At 44.1% G+C, this 24,643-nt stretch overlaps 1 protein-coding gene across 3 annotated transcripts in view; it reads left to right on the forward strand.

Annotated features, from left to right (window-relative positions):
- TBC1D4 (TBC1 domain family member 4) overlaps positions 1-24,643 on the forward strand; it is a 599,835-nt gene that overhangs the window by 330,344 nt on the left and 244,848 nt on the right. For all 3 annotated transcript variants that reach the window (XM_069205277.1, XM_069205279.1, XM_069205278.1), the window contains exon 4: positions 14,086-14,175. In XM_069205277.1, coding sequence (XP_069061378.1) covers positions 14,086-14,175 — 90 coding nt within the window. The remainder of the gene's footprint in view (positions 1-14,085; positions 14,176-24,643) is intronic.

Here is a 24,643-nt window from a genome sequence, read left to right on the forward strand (position 1 = left end):
ACGGGTGCAACTGCACCCGTCGCACATCTGCAACACCGCCGGCTCCATTCGGAGCCGGCTTCAGTGTTGCAGGCCGCCTTCCCGCTGGGCCGGCGGGCGCTAACAATGTTAGCACCCGCCGGCCCAGCGGGAAGGTTGGAATGGCCCCAGCGGTCTTTCGACTGCGGAGCGGCCATATGGCGGTTCCCGCCTGGCGGGAGTAGGAATGAGAGCCTTAGTGTTACAGTTCTGAATTGGGCTGAACCCTGGATATATGGATCCCAAAGCAAAAGCATTTCTTAAGGATAGCCAGGGTCTGTGTACATGTGGCTTACAGCAGAAATATACTATGCAACAATTACTTGTAGATTGTCAATAGTTTTCAGGAGTGCGCAAGAAGTTTTTAAAACCGATTTTTAAGGAATATAATATTACTAATCGGGACCACTGACCTAACTTATTCCCATGCACACAACCATAGAGGCTTTAACTCATTACTAACACTAACAGTGACAATAATATTGCTACTTGTCAGAAATTGGGCTATAAATGTGGTAGTCAACCTGGGGGAACGCTGAAATAGCATTCGCCTGATGTTTTAAAAGGAAGTGATGTGGAGCTGAGACACCTGTGACACCACCAGAATTGCTGGAATGGACTAAGATGAAAAAAATACTCTTAAAAACGAATATGCAGTTGCTCAAATAGCAACGTGTTCATTTCAAGATGAATGGTGCAACTTATCAGCGCTGAACAGCACAAGTGGTGGAACCTCTGAGGCCAGACCTACAAACAGGCAACGGTCGACTACTGGCCTCTCCCTGACCCCTCTTCCCTTTTTTTTTCCTCACTTTGGCGGAGACTCAGCATGCTCCCTGAAGGTGGGCCTCAGATTTCACTGGATCTGCACTGGACCTGTGGCTCCTTTGGCAGCCCTCGACGCCAGAGGCTTGATCACAGCAGGAGGACGGCGCTGCGTCTTGATTGGTGTGGCATCCCTGAGAGGTTAGCTAGGGGTGTTATAGGAGGACCCAGTCACCTCACTGAAATGAAAGCATCGCCAGAGGACAGAAGCCAGTGAACTGCTTAGTAGCTTAGGCTACTTATTGATATGAGATTTTTAAATGTAACTTGTGCACTGGGCCTATTTTTACTTGACTTAAGGAGGGAAATATTCAGATTTATAGGGGTTGATAGAAGGTAGGGTATAATGCGGAATGTAGAGTTTTAAATGTTATAATTGATTACTATTATATTAGTTGATGATTTTAGGAAATTTTCTACGCTAGGAGAAGGTACGAAATAATATGGAGAGCACTTTTCATTGAAGAAAGAAAAAAAAAGCACTTTATGATAAAGTAAGGATGGAGCTCTTTTAGAGCTGTATAGGGGTTAAATTAGCTGGCATGTTGTACTTTATGATCCTATAAGAACTTGAATTATGGAGGAAGTAAAAGAAAAGAAGAGCTTGTTTAATCTAAAATGAAATTGGTTGATGGTATTCTAGATAACCTCGCTATGCATAACAAGGCAAGAAATAAAACGTGGAGCATTCCAAAATGGGAAACTGCACTTAGGAGACCAGAGTCTAATTAGAACTGTATGTGGGATAATTTAAGTTGGCACGCTGCATGTTCAGGAACTGTAAGAACTTGATTTTTAATCAAATGAATTATGTAATTAGGGTTGGTTAATAAGAATTAAATGATCTAAGACCTCCGTGTGTTAATGTAATATGTAATTGTAAATGTTATTGTTTCTATACTTTTAAGGCTTATGGCATATAAAATAATTTTTTTTGACTTTTAACAAGATCTTTTACTGCAAGCTAAATATCAAATCCACCAACAGACAGTGTTTGTAAGAGTCAATTTAGATCTTCGCCTATTCTTTTATTGGGTTAGTAGGGCCGTCTGCAAGTTATTGTATTGGGAGCGCCCCGCTCGTTTCTCATATGCCTTCTGTGGTTGTTTACCTTTATGGGATCCATGCAGTTCACTGGCTTCTGTCCTCTGGTGATGCTTTCATTTCAGTGAGGTGGCTGGGTCCTCCTATAACACCCCTAGCTAACCTCTCAGGGCTGCCACACCAATCAAGATGCAGCGCCGTCCTCCTGCTGTGATCAAGCCTCTGGCGTCGAGAGCTGCAAAAGGAGCCACATGTCCAGTGCAGATCCAGTGAAATCAGAGGCCCACCTTCAGGGAGCATGCTGAGTCTCCGCCAAAGTGAGAAGAAAAAAAAGGGAAGAGGGGTCAGGGAGAGGCCAGTAGTCGACCGTTGCCTGTTTGTAGGTTTGGCCTCAGAGGTTCCACCACTTGTGCTGTTCAGCGCTGATAAGTTGCACCATTCATCTTGAAATTAACACATTGCTATTTGAGCAACTGCATATTCGTTTTTAAGAGTATTTTTTTCATCTTAGTCCATTCCAGCAATTCTGCAATTTTGGTGGTGTCATAGGTGTCTCAGCTCCACATCACTTCCTTTTAAAACATCAGGCGAATGCTATTTCAGCGTTCACCCAGGTTGACTACCAAATTTATAGCCCAGTTTCTGACAAGTAGCAATATTATTGTCACTGTTAGTGTTAGTAATGAGTTAAAGCCTCTATGGTTGTGTGCATGGGAATAAGTTAGGTCAGTGGTATTTCTGCCTCGTGTGTCGGCGGAAAGTCAAGATGAGCCTTTCCAGCCAGCGATTTGAAAATTGAAAAATAGGGGACCTATTTAAGCTGATGGTTACGTTCCAGTGAACACACACTATTTTTAAGAATAGTGCTATTGAATGCTGACGATAGCAGGAATGATTGTTTTATTCATAACTGTTTAAATTATAATGTGGAAGTTTACTAAGATGGAGTTTGGCTACTTTAGCCATCCAATTAAGATATAAACATTAAGAAGGTCCTCAGAGCCTGTTGCACGTGTTGAGTTAAAGCGCACATTGTCATATTTAGGCATTTGAATGCTGAAAGTTATGAATGTTTGGGGAATTGTGGTTACAAAGTTTAAATGAAACTATCATCTAGGTACATGAAACATACCCAATTGGCCTTAGTTAGCTTACCTGAAAGTCCCTAGTATATGGTACCCAGGTGCTCATGACCTGTAAGTTAGAGAGCCACAACAGGGACTTCAGGTCTGGTTGCGCGTCACTGGGTGTGATAAAGGTAACTGCTAGCCTGCCTTTGCCTACTAAGCCCTAAGGCAGGGTGCAGTATATTTCATGGGAGGAGCATGTATTTTACGTGTTCTGATAGTGAAAACACATCTTGGTCGCCCCTTTGATGAGTGTAGGGTTACATATTGACTCCTCAGCTGTCCTAACTCCTAAACAGTACCCTCAAAGTTGATACCCCAAGATATCAAACAACTTGTTACATTAAGCCTGACTTGATTCTTGAGTTTAAATGAATGTAGCAAGTTCTAATGTGCACCTTTTACAAAGTTCCCAAATTGTTGCCTTCAATCTCCTGTGCCCTTAACAGTTGCACATGGCACTTGAATCCGAGGCAGCTTTCTGCCATCCTGGGGAGACATGCTAACGACTTCCAGGAAAGGAGGCAATAGGGAACTGCACTGGAGAGTGGTGTTACCTGCAGGAAGCCATACAGGTGTTTGCTAAATGTGAGCTTCAAAGGTGAAGCTACCTTTAAAGAGTTAGTGAGGGACACTTGGGAGATAGGCAGCCCCATTGTTTAGGTAGACTGTATGTCACCCTGGAAGGAAAGGGGACATGTGTTGTTAAAACACTTTTTTGGGGGTATGGAGCCCTCTTGGTAGCCACACCTCTGAGTTGGGCTAGGGAGCTCTGGACCCCGAGAGAGGGGTTCTGCCATTTTGGAAGTGGGCAGAGTAATCCATTCTGGGATAGCCAGATGCCACACTTCCCACAAAGTGGTCATCAAGAGGGAGGGACCCTCGTAGCCCATTGGCTACTAACAGCATCCTACCCAGAAGGCATTTTCTGTACATAGATAGGGTACACACAGCACCCAGAACTCAGATCTCATCTGGACTGAAAGAAGGAGGCACATAGAATTGGCAGAGAGGACGCACCAGTGTGGACTGCACCAGCTGTCAAACTTTGATAAGTAAATGGATTCAATGTTTGAGTCTTTTGCATGGTTCATTGTTAAGACGCAATTTAAGTCATATAGGATACTGAGCCACAGGACTTACACCAGGGCATATTCATGATATTCTTAGAGTCTAGCAGACAAAAAATTAAAAAAGCAGATTGCAACCTATTACCCTTTGAGACATTTTTCAGACTGTTCACTGTTCATAATCACTGTTTCGTGGTATCCGAAATACAGGGATCACTGTCCCATATTTTGCAATCACTTCAATAACAAGACCGTATTTAAACATCATGAGTACGTACTGTTGGGGTCAGCCTACATCATTATATATGCAGTTCACAAATAAATTCCTGAAAATCATTGTAATCACAAATATCAAATTGGTGGAAGTAGGGTGATCATTTTTATAGCGAATACCTCAATGGGAAGGTTTTAGATGTCACCAAAACTTTGATAGGTAAATGGATTCAGTGTTTCAGTCTTTTGCATGGTTGGTCATTAAATATAAGATTTTGGATATGGTGGAGGTATTCAATCCTTTGATAATGTAAACATTACTTTTTTTAGATTAGTAAGGTGATGCTCACATTGAGGTTGATGATCGTTCACGTATAAGACAGCCGACTAGCTAATCAAAGTCTTCCATGAGTGATAGATATGCTAGGATTGCTGTTTGAAAGAGTGATAAAATATTTCCCATCTGCGAAGCATTTTTCTTTCTTCTCTTTTTTCCCCCCTATCTTCCCAATCATTTAGAATACCTAAATCACGTTCACATGTGCATTATATTATATTCTCCTCTTTCCTCACTCCAAAACAACCAGATGAAAATGAACAAAACCAACAAAGGCACTGAATGAAGAAAAGCGTTACTCACCTTCCAAACCTTGTTCACTTTTGTTCATCCGTTTTGAATTTTTTTGCAGAGAAAATTGTGATGGGGTTCTAAAGCATTGCTGTTCTTTAGGGGCCCACATATGTAACTTTGCCAGTTACCATTTTCTACAAAATTTGACAAATTCATAATGAATGTACTGTCATTTTCTTTTCTTAACAATCCAAAAGCCACATTTCTCATAAATACCACGTTTCAACTGTAACTACTTTGTCCTTAGTGCATATGCCAAATTTGTATTATGTGGGGGCGATGACCTAGCAATGTCACACTCAGAAAGGCTTCATCATCAGCCATATTTATTCATCATCAACTGATGCTTTAGTGATCATCATTGCTCCTTTAAATGTTTCATGAAAAAGGTGACTTTTTATGCCTTTATGTTCTTTTTGTAGAAGAAAATATTAGAAGACCTATGTTTATTGTACACCACATCCTTGCCAAAGTTCATATGTCACTACCTTCTGTCAGTACACATCCGCTCCCAGAAGTACATGTGACACCGCTGTTTTATTTTATGCCTTCTTCAAATAGACGGTTGAAACAATTGTCTTCTCTTTCTCTAAAGGGCAATGCTTATAAATAAACATATGACTTTATAAACTCTTGTTGACATGAATTCACCATAGGTTCAATGAAAAATACATTAAAAAGTGTTTATTATATCGTTTTCCCCTGCATAAAAATTACACACCTGCCTCTCAACCTTTGTTCCTCACATACTTGTTTCACAGTATAGTTGTGTTCCAATTCCATAACACCCTTTAGTAGTGGTCCATGCGTTCACTTGAAAGAAAACCTGCTTTTTGGATTTCTTCAATTAAATTGTGATTTTTTTTTTAAAACACCTTTTATTACTGTTATGGCCAGAACATAAAACAAAAGAAATACATGAAAAAAATACATATAGAACCTACCATCCAACATTGAACTACCCCTCCCTCCCACAGTCCAGCAGGTGCCCCGCATCACAGCCGAGTTGTAGTGTAAGTGCACCCCTGCCCCTAATTGTTCGTAAGCCCCTGAGAAATCTGACCAATTAGGGTAAGATAGTACTATCTGCTATGGCAGTGCTCAACCCACTGGGATTGTGCAGTGTAGTCATTTGTACAGTCACTCAATCAAATGTTTCACCAGGTTATGAAATCGTGATTATTACAGGGAGTGCAGAATTATTAGGCAAATGAGTATTTTGACCACATCATCCTCTTTATGCATGTTGTCTTACTCCAAGCTGTATAGGCTCGAAAGCCTACTACCAATTAAGCATATTAGGTGATGTGCATCTCTGTAATGAGAAGGGGTGTGGTCTAATGACATCAACACCCTATATCAGGTGTGCATAATTATTAGGCAACTTCCTTTCCTTTGGCAAAATGGGTCAAAAGAAGGACTTGACAGGCTCAGAAAAGTCAAAAATAGTGAGATATCTTGCAGAGGGATGCAGCACTCTTAAAATTGCAAAGCTTCTGAAGTGTGATCATCGAACAATCAAGCGTTTCATTCAAAATAGTCAACAGGGTCGCAAGAAGCGTGTGGAAAAACCAAGGCGCAAAATAACTGCCCATGAACTGAGAAAAGTCAAGCGTGCAGCTGCCACAATGCCACTTGCCACCAGTTTGGCCATATTTCAGAGCTGCAACATCACTGGAGTGCCCAAAAGCACAAGGTGTGCAATACTCAGAGACATGGCCAAGGTAAGAAAGGCTGAAAGACGACCACCACTGAACAAGACACACAAGCTGAAACGTCAAGACTGGGCCAAGAAATATCTCAAGACTGATTTTTCTAAGGTTTTATGGACTGATGAAATGAGAGTGAGTCTTGATGGGCCAGATGGATGGGCCCGTGGCTGGATTGGTAAAGGGCAGAGAGCTCCAGTCCGACTCAGACGCCAGCAAGGTGGAGGTGGAGTACTGGTTTGGGCTGGTATCATCAAAGATGAGCTTGTGGGGCCTTTTCGGGTTGAGGATGGAGTCAAGCTCAACTCCCAGTCCTACTGCCAGTTCCTGGAAGACACCTTCTTCAAGCAGTGGTACAGGAAGAAGTCTGCATCCTTCAAGAAAAACATGATTTTCATGCAGGACAATGCTCCATCACACGCGTCCAAGTACTCCACAGCGTGGCTGGCAAGAAAGGGTATAAAAGAAGGAAATCTAATGACATGGCCTCCTTGTTCACCTGATCTGAACCCCATTGAGAACCTGTGGTCCATCATCAAATGTGAGATTTACAAGGAGGAAAAACAGTACACCTCTCTGAACAGTGTCTGGGAGGCTGTGGTTGCTGCTGCACGCAATGTTGATGGTGAACAGATCAAAACACTGACAGAATCCATGGATGGCAGGCTTTTGAGTGTCCTTGCAAAGAAAGGTGGATATATTGGTCACTGATTTGTTTTTGTTTTGTTTTTGAATGTCAGAAATGTATATTTGTGAATGTTGATATGTTATATTGGTTTCACTGGTAATGAAAAATAATTGAAATGGGTATATATTTTTTTTTGTTAAGTTGCCTAATAATTATGCACAGTGATAGTCACCTGCACACACAGATATCCCCCTAACATAGCTAAAACTAAAAACAAACTAAAAACTACTTCCAAAAATATTCAGTTTTGATATTAATGAGTTTTTTGGGTTCATTGAGAACATGGTTGTTGTTCAATAATAAAATTAATCCTCAAAAATACATCTTGCCTAATAATTCTGCACTCCCTGTATACTTACTGTTCCAGTTCCCCCACCAAATCTCTAATTTCTGATGATTGGCTATTCTTAACAATACTTTAACTTTTCTGCTGCCACAGGCCAAGCAGTTGTCTTCCAGGAAGGGAGCAGTTAGCAGCCAGCCACGGATGTGTAGTCAGACTCTGGAAGAGGTTTTTGATGCATACTAGTTCTAAAGCAGGTTACACGCAGGTTGCTTTGAGTACATATTTGCAAAGTTACTTTTCCACTCAAGTTATCAAACATGTACGTTCACCATTGAATTAAAGTATTAACAACAGGTGGAAAATAACTTTGATTGAGTGTTATCATTTGTCTGGACCAAGATATAGTAAAGTGACTTTTATTCATTGCTAGGGCTCTTAATGGAGAGCATAGCTTTACCTACACATTGACAATTGCTTTTTGTATCTGTTCACTGTTAAGACTGTCATTAGTGTCTAGTACTCTCCACTTTAACATATTAAGCATCCAGGTCTGTGGGCTTAAAAGGCACATTTTGGGGTGAATTAGCTAATATGTAAAAGTAGGCTTTTCTACAAAGTAAAAATGTTATTTCACTGTGACTCCGAAGTTCTTTTAAATTGTAGTCCAGCGGTTTTTAGCCGTTCTAACCTCAAAACAATACCAAAAATACAGACATGAGTGTACCTCAAATACATCCACAAATTAATAAATACCTTACTTATTTCACAAAGAAAAAATATCAAAAATGTAAACTTTTATACAATTGTGAAAGTTTGAGCTTGGAAAAATTAGGTTTGTTTCAGAAAGATTGAGCAATAGGCTAGAGTCCAGAATGTCATTTTGTCTTTTTTGCTCCTATTGTATGCTCTCTCTTTGTTGGTGCATATTCGTGCTTCAATTAAGGCCCCCAAACATCCATAATAGATTGTATTTGTGTAGATTCCGCAAACCCAGTTATGGACATCCACTTTTAGCCTCCAATTTCGAATTCCTTCATATTCACAGTTTTATAATTTTAACTTAAACTTTTATTAGTTGATTCAGCAAATTTGGCCATAAAAACTCGTATTAAAAAAATAAAGCATCATTAAAATAAAGCCAGTTAAATAGATCTCAAAAGACCGATTAAAAAGGTTCAGTAATAGCAACATAGCTAATGGAGTGCAAACATTGTCCCTGATAGTAGCTAAGATCTTAAAACACATACAATACATATACTGTACTAAAAATCCAAACTCTTGAGTGGATGATACACATGAAATTCAGTAGTATCAGCCTGTTTACATAAATACAAACACAGACTACATTACAATTCTCCAGACCTAGCCCAGTAACGTTTAATCATGTTGGCAGTTACACAACTTCACAATGCTGTCTCGGAGTCCAACTGTCACAGCAGTCAAGGAGCTAAACTTTTCTGCCTACATTTCCACATATATAACAGGAAGTGGGAAAAAAGCTAATTTGATTGGCTGTGCTGGTTCTTAGTACCCCAGAGGCTGTCTAAAGTCCCTAGTCCCCATATTGCAGCACTGCAGCAATATCCATTTCCTCCTCTGGACATGATTACGGGGGCAGAAAAAGAGAACACTATGTATACATTCTTTGAGTTCCGGACATAAGGGAAAAGTCATGTCTAGTTCAGTAGAGGGATGTTATTTAGCGGTGATTGTGTGAAGCGGTAGGATCCCAGTGTGAAATTTAATATATAGGACTTTGGCGAGCAGGAGGTCAAACACATCCATGTACTCTTCGCTAGAGTAAACATTGTTAAACTCAAGAAAAACAGAAGTCAGAGAAATCACCCTCCTAGCCCTGTGTAACCCGTCATCCACATGCCTCCAATAGATCCCCTTGTGATAAGTTTGGTACTCTACATGTAGTCTCTGATTTCGTCCAAAGCGTCTTACACCCAGGCTCAGTGAAGCACCATTTACTAAACCCTAACCATGGGATCCTTGCAGCCTCAGGGAGCTTTAGAATGTCCTCAAGACCCATCCTATACGATGCTAAGTCTGTAGAGGCACAGACCCTTCTCCAATACAGCAGGGGTCTAGGTCTAATTTTATGAGTAAGGGTTCTAACCGGAGGGAGATAAGCGGGGTACTAGCGGGAAGGTGACTGAGGAGTCAGAAGATGCGATTCTCTACAAGCTCCATGTCGCTTACGTTTCGTGCCCCCAAAGTTCCCCACCATATAAACTGACCCCTCAAGAGCCTGTAAGTTATAAATTTGAAGGGCCAGGGTTATCGGGCGGAAACTAGAGCCCTGCAGAGACCTCAGGATGCCGCTTGTGTAATGCTCTGACTTGAGTTTACACTTCAGTATTTGGGATAACCAACCAAATTATTCAGTGAGAGTGTACCCTTGATATTTAAATCTACAAACTCTCTCCAGGGGGACACCATTAAGAGTCGGTTGTGGACGTGCCTTGTGACAGTGATTGAAAACCATATACTTAGCTTTAGTAAGATTGATCTCTAGCCCTCTCTGCCTGCATAAGACACCAAACTGATCTAGCAGATTTTGGATTCCAGTGGGGAATTTTGAGACCAGTAGGGTGTTGTCTGTGAAAAGGAGCTCCAGAACCTTTCTGTTGACCAGACTCTGGGCAGCATGCTTACTCAACTCAAGATGAGCCAGCACATCATTAATATATAATGAAAACAGGGTCGGGGATAGAACACACCCTTGCCTTATTCCCCGGGAAATTGGAATAGGCACTGTCAGCTCTCACAGGGAGCTGCATCTAACCTGAGCATAGTTATTCAAATTAAGCCTATTGATAATATCTGCAAGATATTTAGGGGCTCCTAGGTCAGTCAAACCTTCCACAGAGCCTCCTTTGGGACAAGATCGAAAGCTGACCAAAGGTCCATGAGGACTAAATAAAGGTGACCACCTGCCCTCCATAGTAACGTACTTTGAGTAGATTAATTGATATCTAAGTACTTGGTCAATAGTACTAGTCCTCGCCCTAAACCCAGCTTGCAAGTAGGTCAACAAACCTACATCCTCAATCCAACATTAGGTTTTATTTCAGAAGGGTGGAGCAATATGATAGAGTTTAGAATGTAATTCTGCCCTTTTTTTCTCCTATTGAATGCTCTTCCTTTGTTGGTGCATGCTAGTGCTTCAGTTAAGACCCCCAAACATCCATAATAGATTGTGTTTGATGTACTTGTGTAGATTCTGCAAATCAAGTTATGGAACCCACTTTTAGCCTCCAATTTCGAATTCCTTCACAATTACAGTTTTATAATTTCCAGTTTTATATTTGTTTTATTACGTTCATTTACTTTATTAATCAACTATTTTTGTTTAATTTTCTAAATAGTTGGAGGCTCCTGAATAGATGATGTGGACCCATGCGTTGCACGGACTCACAGATAAAAAATTGCTGCTGTTGTCCATCCAGACTAAAGAGATGCTCTCTGGAACCACACTTTTTTGTCATATGTGTGGATGGCGTAGATAAACACAGCAACCCACATATGAAATGTAACTTCCACATGGCTGGTGCATTTTCTCACGATCTCCTATGACCTTTCTGGAATGTTAAATAAGTCAGTTGGGCAAAACCCATTTATAGTACAGTTTTAGGGACAGGGCACCTGCACCGTGTCACTTAGTGATAATGTCACAGTACACAGACAAGACAGATGTGCTACCATGCAACGTTTGGCCTATGGGCTTTTGGTACTTATCCTTTGTCTTATTTATGCTCTTGGAATGCATACAATACAAAGTGTGCCTCAAGCGAAGCTAGTGTTCCCTATGCAAACATTTCCTTACACAGCATCTATTAATGGGGCTGTATGGCTGTGACCTAAAACCAAAGGCCACTGACATTCAGCAGTTTTTGTGAGCTATTGTATCAATAGCACCCCCATGTACTTTCATGACCCCTTATGTGCCACAGATGATATGATTAAGACATCAGTAACATCACTGGGGGTATTGCGTTGTATGTCACTTCTTTAAAGGTAGTTGTAAGAGTGAAATATCACTGTTCTCACCTGGAGACTATTTTAAACATATTTAGAGACAAAAGACTGCTTGAGTTATACTCACATTTAATATATTATCCTCTAGACATTGACCCCTTAGCTGCTGGGCCTTCCAGCTCCCCTCCCCCCCAGTGTTGTTTTTGCTATTTGGGGTAGTTTGTGCTTACTCCTCCATAACTTTTTGTCCACAAGCAGTATCCATGGCTAATGTGTGTCCTTTTTTTCCCCAGCATCCTGGGGGTGCTAAACAGGGCCAGGATTTGTGGATTCCCCTTGAGGGGACGGAGAAAATAACCAAAATATAGCTAAATATTCCTACCCACCACTCACCATTACCTTTCTTGTGCCGGTAAAAACACTACTCCACTTCTCTGACTGGCATACTGCCCGCGGCAAGAAAAGATCAAACCATGATCAATGAGAGCCCTTGCTTGGGGACTCCTATTGTCCTCCGTGTGATCCGTTTCTGTCGCTGGCACTAAGCCCAACCACACAAGTGGCACAGTATTTTTATCAGAACAAGTGGAGAAATACAGGGTATTAGGATTTATGTGGATTCCGCAAGTTTCTGTAACAGAAATGTAAGGAAACTGCATCATTTCAGGCAAAATTTGAGGTTTGCAGGGCATTGTGGATCAGAAAACGTCAGGGGACAAGGCACACCACCGTGGAATACCCTAGTTGTCTACTTTTCAAAAATGTCTGTGGTTTGTAGTTTACCATGAGTGATGGCTGAGCATGGCCCCAAATCCTGCAGCTACACCTACTGCTCTCTCCACATAGTTTTTTAGGGTCTTTTGTGTTGAGTGACTTGGAGGAATGCTGTGTGGTAGGAAATTTGTGGTGCCCCGCAGATTCCGGAGGTTTTTCTCACAGAAATGTGAGGAAAATGTGTGTTTTTAATCAACATTTGAGGTTTGAAGGGCATCGTGGGTAAGAAAATGGTGTGGGGTGCATGCGAAGACACCACCCTGGACTCCCCCAGATGTCTAGTTTTCAGAACTGTCTGGGTCTGATAGGTTTTTCTAGGTGGCAGCCTACCAAAGTCCAAAAAGTGCAGCTGTTCATCATTGGAAATGGGATGATATTGGGAGTTAGGCAAACTCTCCTGCTCCGTATGTAACATAAACACCCAAAAGAATCAAATGTTTTCTTGCTCTCATTGGGATCTGATGCCTTAGTCTGCAGAGGAGCAGAAAGACTGTTGAGGTTTTAGGGGTGAGGGTGGTGCCTGATGGGAATGGGAACGACCCACCCCATTATTTTATAAATATATATTGCTGACATACTGTGGGCTTTCTGCCCTCCTGGTAGGTGGGGGCAGCAGAAGACTGTGTCCCAATTTATATGTGGGGAGGGAAATAACCCCCATCTGCTCCCATTAGTTCTCCCCCACCTAGGGGGGATAATTACTGGTCTGCAGTATCACTTTGAACAAGAAGACATCCTAGCAATGAATCCTTGTAGATGCTTATCTCATTAAACAAGTTTTAGTAGTGCAGTGTCTTTAATATCAGATCAACTTCTGTAGGCAATGTGAATGTTTTACCATGTTTGCAGTTAAAACAAAACGTTGACCCAGTTGCATTTTCTGTTGCGTGGGCTGCAGACATGTCCTTGAAGTGATCATTTTTTTATCTACCAGTGAAGGCGGACTCGGATCAATGTGCTGTGATGATAATTTAGGTCCTTTTTTTTAATCTGTGGTGGCCATATTTCTTAATCTCATAAGATTCTTACCTTGCGTGAGGGCAATGTCAGTATCCTATGAAAAAATGGCCAGAAATGGAAAACACCCAGTACTCCTAAAATTGTAATCCCCCTCTCTGTTTCCTCCATCAAACCCACCTCCCTCCCACCCCCCTTCTCCCCCCCCACAGTGTGACTTGGGAAATTTGTAGTGGCAGGGGACAGTTCTCCATCAATGCGTTCCTACAGATGTTTCACCACTGACACTGGAGTTGGACATTATGATAATGCATGTGATAAGATTATTTGCAGAATAGCTAAAAATTTCTCATGGACAACAATGTTGCGGGGCTCCTGCAGCTTGTGTTTAGGCATGCACCAAACAATTAAAGTTTTTGCTTGGTAGTACCATTCAACAGGTGCTTGTCTGTACCAAGCAACACATCCTTAGATGATGACAGTAAAAAGCCAGGAACCTTCTTCTGCAAAGTGGCCTTATCATATATGCAGCATGAAGTTTTGAGTGTATGGTGAAATATGAGTTTTTGTTGATGCTGAGCATGACTAATTTTACTTTTATGTTCCAATAAATGTGAAAAACATTTCTGCTGTGTTCCAGTGGAAGAAAAATACTTCTCTTTCTTACAAAGGACAGTGCGACTTGGCACACAAGGCCCACTGGAATTGGGCCCTACAATACTAAACAAATGTATTTATTCTCTTGTTTCTTTCAAGGTTGGTCGGTTTGAAGTTAACCTCATCAGCCCTGACACTAAAACTGTGGAGCTTGAAAAGAACTTTAAAGATATCTCCTCTTGCTCTCAGGTACGTATACAATGCATTCTTTCCAGCATTTTACAACTATTGCTAAGGAGAAATGTTAGGAGAGTGAAACCACTGATCTTAAAGTGATGATAGTAATTATAACAGGAAAAAAGTACTAACCTGAAAATATTTTCTTGTATTATGGGTGAGCTTACACTGGTCTTCTGTCCTGTCTTGTCATAGAGGCATATTGCGTCACAAGAGATTAGATGCATATGGTCTTCTTTGTTTCCTTATTTGTAGCCATCTGTGAGGGACTGGTGCCATGGTGCCTCCAATCTGATTGTCTCTATCATGGCATGTATTTTTAATATACCTCTCAGCGTTCAACATGTATTATGAAAAAGATAGGAGGTCCACAAGATCTTCTTGTGGAAACTAGGGGGTAAAGTAGGAGTCAATTTGCAGAAACATTTTTAGGCTGAAGTCTACCAGACAGCACAACTGGCTGGTTCAAAAGACATAATGGGGACATGCTGAAAGCTTACCTAGGAATGCATTCCCCTCACCCCCATTGCTTATCATTGGATATGTGTTTTGTTACTTGCATTTGCTTGCTTTCTGTTTGCTGGCATTATTAGTTTTAGGCCATCCAACTTGTCTCTGTCCCTCCCGTTGACATAGCTTGTTTACCACCTCTCTGATTGGTTCCTAGTATTTTTCCATGAGTACTCATTTTCCAGGAATTCTTTTTTTCTTTTCCGCTGCTGCAGTAAAGATGCTGCTGTATTTCTTTGAAAGGTTTTCCTGCCTCCTATCTTTCTGCATGACTGATTCTACTTACCTCTAGCATTATGAGTTCATCAGTCATGCATGCCTGTGAAGAACAATGTTCTGTCTTCAATCTTGTTCTTTTTTGATCAGTGCTGTTTACCAATATAATTGGTCAACTTCCTCAATTGCAAGCCTATGCCATTGACACTTGAAGTAGTGGGGTGAGGGTGTTGTAGCACCCCCAAAGTATCCATGCTGCAGTTCAGAAATCAAACAAATAATTAAGATGCCTTTTAAGTATTTTTAGTTTATCTTGTCACATTGGCTGTGCGTTCAAAGACAGAGGTCAGTTGTTGGGGTCTGTCTCCTGACAAATTGTTGTTCCTTCTTTTTAAGGGGAGGTTGGTGTTTACTTTTTTTCGTCTGGCTATAACATGAGACGATATTGTCAAGTAGACTATTTGACATGCTTGCAGGCTGCATAAAGTTTGAAAGGAAAGGCTGTAGGATGTCACTTTTTCTAGAAAATAACACAATTTAAGTACCTGTAAATTCAACTGTACGGATATTTCAGAATACAACCCAGTTAGTAACACAGATTTTAATATGATCAAAAAACAATATAGTACACTAGGTGATGTGCAATGAAATATTTGCTGAATCCCGATTTCCACACATTATTGTTTGTGCAGCGTATTCTTTTATCAGTAAAACTGTGTGTGTATACCTGCGCTCATTAAGTGGCCATTTCAATGGAAAATGTGTTCTTTATAAATGGCAGTGCGCTACCACACCATGCTTTAGTAGAATATTGGCGACACTGTGCTCCAAATTGTACCACGAGGTACATACTATATCCTTACCACTCTCCTGCTGAACACATTTGCAACACTTGTTCTTTGTTTGTACACTTCTTTTCAACTAACCTTTTCCTATGCAGGTCTTGAAAGAAGCGGCATACTGTAATACAGATGAAATATTTGGTGCATACCTCTAATCTTTTACTTCAGTACTCAGTGTTAACACACACATGTTGAAAATAACTAGTCTTCATCAATGAAGCACATATACAGATTACTATACTATCTGTAATTCACACCTCAACAAGACATAACTGATTTTAATTAGATCTGCTGAGAACAATGCAGCAACACCTTCAGAGGACTTTTCACAAGAATCTCTATCTATACAGTGATATAATCAAAAGCAATAAAGTAAACATATGCATAGACATTACAAACAACAGTTAGAAGAACAATATGCTCATTTTACCAGCAATACTTACAGTGCAAGTCTGGGCAAGTTGTGGGGGGAGGGCAGTCTTTGTCAAAGGGTTTTATAGCATTTTCTACTTTAACAGAGCTTGTTTCCAAGCATTCCTAATGCTTCCCAGCTTCCCTGGAGAGTGACACCTGAGCCTCATTGGTAGGCCGCATCTCATCTGTCTTCTGGGCCGCAGGGGCACACCGCACTAGTCATCCACCTTCTGCCCATCCCCTCTGCCTGCCATGGCCGCATGGGCCTCTAACTACATGACCAACGTTGCGCCCAGCCGAGACTGCTATGGAAGCGGCTCACACTTGCTTTGACCATAACAAGGGGTGAGAGATGCCATTACTGCTTTGCTGTCCCCGACAGGCCAACATCCTACTCTGGGCCTGCAGCAACTCTCCCTGAACTTAACATGAGGAACGCACGCTGTTGCGGAGCACCGTGACTCTGTGGAGAAGGTGAGTTCATTGCCAGTGTGTGCCCGTGCCTTGCCTTTAGGCAACAACAGTCATAGTGACTGCATTAGTAATGCACGCTTACCCAGCCAACTACCTTGCTAACTAACTGGCCTTAGATCTGCTTAGCTTAGCTTAGACAACCTACTTGTTGCTCCTGAAGGGCTCTATACATGGATAACCCTGCATGGACTATGTGCATTGCTCAGTGACTCCGGCCCCTGTGCCAGTGGCTTAGTTGATCTGGAGGACCCTCACCTCTTGCCCCACTTCAGTGCTGCCTCAAAACCCTTTGACACCGGGGCCTGCACCTTTACCTTGAATGAAGTGGATGGTTCAGCACAGTCCACCCTTGGACATTCCCTAACATACTGTATGCTACTGAGGCCAAACATTAACAAAGCCCTCCAACCAGGGAGACTGGAGGTGAGTCCCCCTCTCCTCACTGCAAAACGCGTTATTGTGAGTCGATATATTGACTAAGGACTGCAGAGTACTTTCATTGATAGCAATTGGTGGGAACCGGCAGGCTGTTCGTTTATTACGGAACTGTAAACGATCATCATTGAGTACGTCAGTGAGCCATAGCGCCCCTACCCTTTCTTCCCTTCTACGTCGGGAACTGCACTGCACAATATAATTATGGTGAAACCTAAGACCTTCAAGCCTTCACCGCAGGGTCTCATCGACCTGGCGCCATCTCTCACTCCTGCAGATCGAACCTCAGATGCCTTGTATAACATGGAAGCCACCCTGCAAGCACACTCCACACAGTTTGAAAAGGTGCTACAAGCAGTACTAAGACATCGCTAGGAACTAAGATAGACACTGTCTCTCTAGACGTGAATCTGCTCCTGGCTGATCAATGCAAATAGTATGATTATGTGAATGAAACAGAGTCCTTCCTGACCACCCTGAGACTTACGGTACAGGAATTGCAGGAACAAATGAAATTGCTGAGCACGAAGATGGCTTCCTTACACCGCAGAGCGAAAGATGCTGCGGGCGATCTAGATGCAATAACATCGGCCAACTGGTATTTACCCATACGATCAGAAGGCCCCGGTATGGAACTCTTTGTCGAAAAGTGTTTGATAAATTCTTGGAGTAGAGGGTGCATCGGATACCTGGCAGACCGCCCCCCTTTGGGATCTCCATCATGACCCATCATCGCCCGGCTTCTTAATTTTAGAGATCGTGACCTGGTAGTACAGCAGTTTTGAGAGAAGGGCTCCTAGAGACATGGGGGCGCTCTGATAACTGCAGATCCTAATCTTGCAGTGAAGGTACAGCGTTTTCGAGAATCCTATGCCAAAGTCGAGCAACATCCCCTGGAACAATATTCTCTCTTGTTCCCAGCTAAACTTCAGTTAGTGGCTGGAGAGAAGTCTCATATCTTCTCCACTCCAGAAGACATTTGGACCTGTTTAAACACCAATGGCATGGCTCAGGCCTCTCCGGAGGACTTCAACACCGGTGAATGGCTGACACCCGACCCCGCCGTTGCAGACAGAGAACCACCAGGGCATGACCCTCTGTGGATCAGGTGGCGGAGGAGCAGGCTAGGGCACTGAAGGAGGCATCGCAGCACAACATGAATCCCTTTGCACTACTACACGTAAGAGAGTCCTACGGAATCTGTCTTGGAAACGCAGGGTTCTGGATTGTCAACAACGGATATGATCTGCTCTATGATCTTCTGGTGACTTACGGAGCTTATGGGCAAGACTCTACATATTAGAACTGGGGTTACAGCTGAACATTGTTGAGAGGTTTCTATTGTTGTGGTAATTGAACATTTAAAGCAAAAAGGCTGCAGAGCAGGTGGGAGCAGTGATGGAGGCCTTGCAACGTGGCACAAGCCCCTTTGCTCTTCTACGTACTGAGCGCCTGTTTGAGCCTGCCTCTGATTTAGATGGCTCTATGCCATCAATGGCTGGCGCCCTCTAGGTCTAGGGCTCGCCCCACAGCCTGCAGACAACTCATAATACAGGTATTGTTGATGCTGTAGCTATGCAAACTTGTGAATCTTGAATACTGGTGTGCCTGGTCATCTCGAAGGTAAGCTGTTATGCTTGGGAGAGCTGGATACTGAATCATCCTATGGACAATGGACATTTGTTCTCCCACGTTCCACTAAGAGTTTCCAAAGTGGGCATATTTTGCCCGTTTTACAGTTTCTTTAATTCATGTTTTTTGTATGGGGCTTTTGGCCAGAGACTCAAATGCCCCCTGACTCGAGGGGGAACACGTTTGCGATATTATGTTTGCTATCTTACGTTTGTTTATGTGAAGCCTTTGCATACATACCCACCTTAGGGGAGGGTTTACTGGTAGGAGAGAGGGATGCATAACTTATATGTACACTGTTGTGAACATTGGGCAATCAATCAAGCAGTCAATCGGGCATTTGTATAGCTCAGCTTATCACCCATGGGGGTCACAAGACGCTGTTACAGGCATGCTGTTCAGTCAAGGAGCCAGGTGTTGAGGTCCTTCCTGAACTGCTTCAGCGAGGCAGCCTGTCTGAGGTTGTATGGGAGCGTGCTCCATGTCCGGGCTGCAAGGTAGGAGAAGGATCTGCCATCAGCTGTGCTCTTCCTGATTCTGGGGATGGTGGCGAGGGTGAGTTGGGAGGATTGGAACTGCCTGGTGGGGATGAAGAAGGACAGGCGGTAATTGAGGCAGGCTGGTCCGATGTTGTGCAGTGCCTTATAGGTATGTGTCAGTAGCTTGTAAATGATGCGTTTGTCGATCGGGTGCCAGTGCAGGTTGCTGAGGTGGGCGGAGATGTGGTTGGACGGGGTATGTCCAGGATGAGTCTGGTTCTGTAATCTGGATTCTCTGTAGTCTTGTTTGAAGCTTCTTTGTGATGCCTGCATAGAGCACATTGCCATAGTCCAGTTTGCTGCTGACAAGTGCATGGGTGACCGCCTTTCTTGTCACAGTGGGTATCCACTTGAATATCTTCCAAAGGAGGTGCAGGTTGTGGAAGCATGTCAATGAGACAGCGTTGACTTGACGGGTCATAGAGAGCGTGGAGTCCAGGATGATGCTCAGGTTGTGTGTGTGGTTGATGATGGCGTTTCCTAGGGTGGTTGGCATCCAGGAGTAGTCCCAGACAGGGGGTGGAGCCGATTACGAGGATCTCTGCCTTGTCTTAGTTGAGCTTGAGGCAGCTGGTTTCCATCCAGGCGGCAACTGCTTTCATTCCATTGTGGCAATTTCTCTTGGCTGTTAATGGGTCATCGGTCAAGGAGAGGATCAGTTAGGTGTCATCTGCATGGGAGAAGATGTTTAGGCCGCGCTGGCTGACGATTTTGGGGAGCTGGGCCATGTAGATGTTGAAAAGGGTCGGGCTTAGTGAGGATCCCTGTGGTACTCCGCAGCAAGTTTCTTTGGGTGCCGAGGTGAACGGTGGGATTCTGACACTCTAGGTACTTCGGGTGAGGAAGGATTGAATCCATTCCAGTGCATTACCATGGATGCCGGCGTCGGGGAGTCTGGTGCAGAGAGTGGAGTGGGAGACTGTGTTGAACGCAGCGGAGAGATTGAGGAGGATGAAGGCGCCGTGTCTCCGTGGTCCAGTATGGCACAGATGTTGTCATTCGCTGCGAGGAGGGCTGTTTTGGTGCTGTGGTTGCTTCTGAATCTGGACTGGGAGGGGTCTAGGATTTGGTTTGCTTTGAGGAACTCTGTCAGTTGTATGTTGATGGCCTTTTCAGTTACCTTGGCTGGGAAGGGAAGCAGAGAGATGGATCTGTAATTATTCAACTCCCTTGGGTCGGCAGAGGGGTTTTTGAGGAGCGGATTGAACTTTGCTTGCTTCCAGTCGGATGGGAAGTTGGCAGTCTTGATGGAGAGGCTGATAGTTCGGCAGAGCTCTGTGTGATGGTGGCGCGGGCCAGGTTGAAAATGTGATGTGAGCACAGGTCTGAAGGTGCCCCTGAGTGGATGGAGTTAATGAGTTTCTGGGTATCTTCTATGGAGAAAGGGGCACAATGGTTCAGGGTCTTGTACGGCGTGGGGTCCGTGATGGTGCTGGTGGGCAGTCGGGGTGGGCTTTGGTTCTTAAATCCTTTGTATAGGTCCTGGATTTTCTGGTAAAAAAAAAAGGAGGTAAGGTTGTTACAGAGGTCTTGAGGGGTGGGGGGGATGTCTGAGGTGTATGTTCCAGGGTTCGTGAATTCCTTGACTGTGGTGAATAGCTCTTTGCTGTTGTGTGCGTTAGTGCTGATGTGTTCTTGAATGGCAGCTTTCTTGGAGGCTCTGATGAGTCGGTGGTGAATTGTGACTGCGTTTTTGTAGGCCGTGTGGTCTTCAGTTGTTTTGTTGTGTCTCCATTTTCGTTCCAGTCATCTGCAGGTGTGTTTTGATTCTTGGAGTTATGACGTGAACCAGCTTGGTTTCTTGTGCTGATGGTCTCTAGTGGGTTTTCTGAAGGGGGCTATGCTGTTGGTGCATTCTGTGATTCAGCGGTGCAGGTTGTGTGCTGATTCGTTTGCGGCCTCCAGTGGAGGGGAGTGGCTGAGTGCATCAGTGAATTGCGCTTCTGTGACTTTGCCCCAGCTTCTGCCAGGGGGACATGGGGCGTGGTAGCATGTTGTGGTCTTCATGAAAGTGAAATAGGCGCATCTGTGGTCAGTCCAATCATGTTCGGAGATGTGGGAGATGGTGCTGTTGTTCCCTGCCGAGAAGATGGGGTCAAGGGTGTGACCTGCTGAGTGGGTGGGGGAGATTGACTAGTTGCCTGGGACCGAGGATTGTGAGGTTGTCCAAGAGGGTGGTGGTGTTTAGATCATCGCGGTTATTGCGGTGGAATTTGAGATCGCTGAGTAGGATGTAGTCGGTGGAGACGAGCGACTGGGGGACAACTAGGTTGGTGATGGCTTTGCTGAACTGGGGCTGTGGCCCGGGCGGTCTGTAGATGAGCCAGCCCCAGAGGGAGGTGTTTGGGTCGGTCTGAATCTGGATGTGTAGGTGTTCAAGGATGGTGTGCTCGTTCTTTGTCTTGATGGTTGTCGACAGACGGAGGGGGTTCCGGTATGTTATTGCGATGCCTCCTCCTGGTCTATTGACTCAGTCTTTGTGGATGATTTTGTAGCCATTGGGAATGGCGGTGACAATGTCTGGGGCTGAGGTTGGGGTGATCCAGGTCTCTGTGAGGAAGGCGAAATCAGGGGTTATCGAGTCGAATAGGTCCCAAACTTCTACTTCATGTTTGACAAGGGAACGGGTGTTGAGGAGCATGCACTTGAGGTGTCCGTCTGGGCTTGGTGCAGAGTCATGTGGGTAGTGGAGGCAGGTGAGGGAGCAGGAGCAGCAGGAGAATGGTTCATGAGTCTTCTTCGGGTCAGCTAGGTAAGAGGCTGAGGATCTTCCAGGCTTGAGGGCATGCTGTGTTGGTGTGGCACAGGTCACCTTTGATATACAGCATGTCTCCTGGCACAAAAACACACACTATCGCTATCCACCATGAGCACGCATACTGATAATGTTACCCCACAATATAATGTGGTAACCTGGAATGTGCACGGCATGGCAACCCATGCCAAATTATATCGGATTTATGCATTCCTTAAGCGCCCCCATACACATATCGCCATGCTGCAAGAAAGGCACTTCACAGTCACGGAACTCCGAAAGTTTGAACAAGTGGCAAGGACAGAGATATGTAACATCCTCATCGGAATTCACACAGAGTGCTGATATGGATTGAGCCAGGGGTCCCATACCTGGTGGAGCATTACAGTACGGATGTAGGAAGCAGACATCTAGTGCTGGAGGGACACTTAGACAAGGCCCAACTAACAGTAGTAGGGATTTTTGCACCCAATTTCAGTCAACCAGAATTTTTTGATGCGAGGTTCAGTGGCACCGGGTCTCTGGGGTGGGGGTTTCAACTGCTTGCTGGATGTGGTTTGGGACCGCTCTGTTATTTCCTTGCAGGGAGTGGCGAGTGTCAGGACGAGGCAACACTTCCGAAACTGGCTGGCACAAAGGAGTCTATACGACATGTGGTGGCTGGAACACACAGCAGACTGTGGATATTCATTCTACTCCCTGGTTCATGACCTTTGTACCAGGATCGATCTGATTCTTGTTACTTATCAGTTGGGTCCGGTGATCAACTGGTCCAAATCACCCGAGTCACAAACCACTGTCAGCTGAAAATAGTTCTGCAGTGGGGCAGACCATGCCCTTGAATCTCTACTGCGCGACTTCAGACTGAGGCACTACTAGACCCCCCATTCAGCGAAAGTCTCTCTACATACATTGCACAGTACTTTGACCTTAAAAAAGGAATTGTCCCCTCTCTGGGCTAAATAATGTGGAGTGCACAAAGTAGTGGTACAGGATCATTGCAAGGTGGTCACCTGGGGGGGGTGGTCCGGAGGGTATTACAAGACAAACTAGCATTGGTGGAAAGAGAGCTGTGCAGCTTGGAAAGAGCAGTGGCTGCTCAAGAGACAGGGACTGAGCGTCTCCAACACATCTGTGGACAATACAGAGAAGCTGAAACACAATTGAGTAAGCAGCAATATAAACATCGACTGACCTTGTTACATGCAGAGTGTGTGATCATTCAGGTAGGCTATTAGCATGGTCTTATGGCTCCAATTGGGGTGTGTTGTTGGTGTACGCAGAAGGCCAGCAACGCACCCCAGTTGGAGCCATCAGACGTGATGATGGCTCAGTGGCCTCCACGCAGGCTGGTATTAATGATGCATTTTGTGATTACTGCCACCCTCTGTATGGTGCTGTAGAGGTTCCAACCCCTGAACAGTTATAGATTTATTAATGAACTCCCAATGCGTCGCCTGTCCCCACTCCAGAAGGCCGATCTAGAAGAACCCATTTGACTGGAAGACATCAGAGTGGCTCTAGCCCACATAGCCTGAAATAAATCTCCGGGCACAGATGGGCTACCTGTTGAATACTATGCCACATTCTCCACTCTCTAAATTGCGTGGCCAACATTCAGACTCACAATGCGGAGCATTAATAGTGGTCCTCCCCAAAACGGGATGTGATTCACTGGATGGGCAGTCATATCGTACGTTGTCCCTTCTTAACCTTGACTGCAAAGTTCTCGTTAAGGTGCTTGCAAACAGGTTGCTCAACACTTATCAGCACACTGATCCTCAATAAGTCAGAATTCGTACCTGCACATAGTACTTTCGTCAGTATAAGGCGGCTCTTACAGATCATTCACAGCCACTCCCAGGGGTGTACAATAGGGTGGCGGTGTCTTTTGACTTAGGGAAATCCTTCGACACCCTAAGCTTAGACTTTTTACTGACGACATTGCAATGTAGGGCGTTCATGACGGAGTTTCTGAGGTGGATACAAACCTGAGTACTATAGTGAGAACAGATCAGTTGATATCAGACAGCCTCCCAATCTTAAGAGGCAGGAGGCAGGGGTGTTCTCCTTCACCTTTGCTCTTTGTGATTACAATGGATCCGCTCGCCTGCCATTTGGGACTGCAAGAGCAGGACTGGTGAATTCGGGAATTGGCCATTTCATCATATCATGTCACTACACGTGGATGCACTGGTCTTTTTGCCGAACCTTGGAGCTTTTCTCCTGGATTTGTTGTAATTACTAAACAGTTTTGGAGCTACCTCTGGCCTCAGACTAAAGTGGCCCAAGTCCTGTCTGTTCCTTCTCACTCTTACCCCTGAGCCCCACAGAGTTGCTTCTTTGGGACACCGTCTCAAACGAGATGTTCAAATATCTGGGTGTTCAAATACTTGGGTGTCCAAATATACCACAACGACAGAGCCCTCAAAGAGGGCACTGTGGATCAAGTGTTATGGTCGGTACATGTATCTCTCCCTTTCTAGTGTTTATTACCCCTATCTCCTCCAGGCCGAGAAGTGATAGCTAAAATGCTAGTGCTCCCCACATTGTTGTATTTCTGTGCCGCACTTCCAATCGTGATCCCTTGGTGTTTCTTTCAAGAGCTGAACGGTCTTTTATTGGACCTGATATGGGTGGCGGATCGCCGGCGTGGGGCTCTG

This window comes from Pleurodeles waltl, chromosome 8, assembly GCF_031143425.1.
Source record: "Pleurodeles waltl isolate 20211129_DDA chromosome 8, aPleWal1.hap1.20221129, whole genome shotgun sequence".
In the NCBI taxonomy this organism is placed as follows: domain Eukaryota; kingdom Metazoa; phylum Chordata; class Amphibia; order Caudata; family Salamandridae; genus Pleurodeles; species Pleurodeles waltl.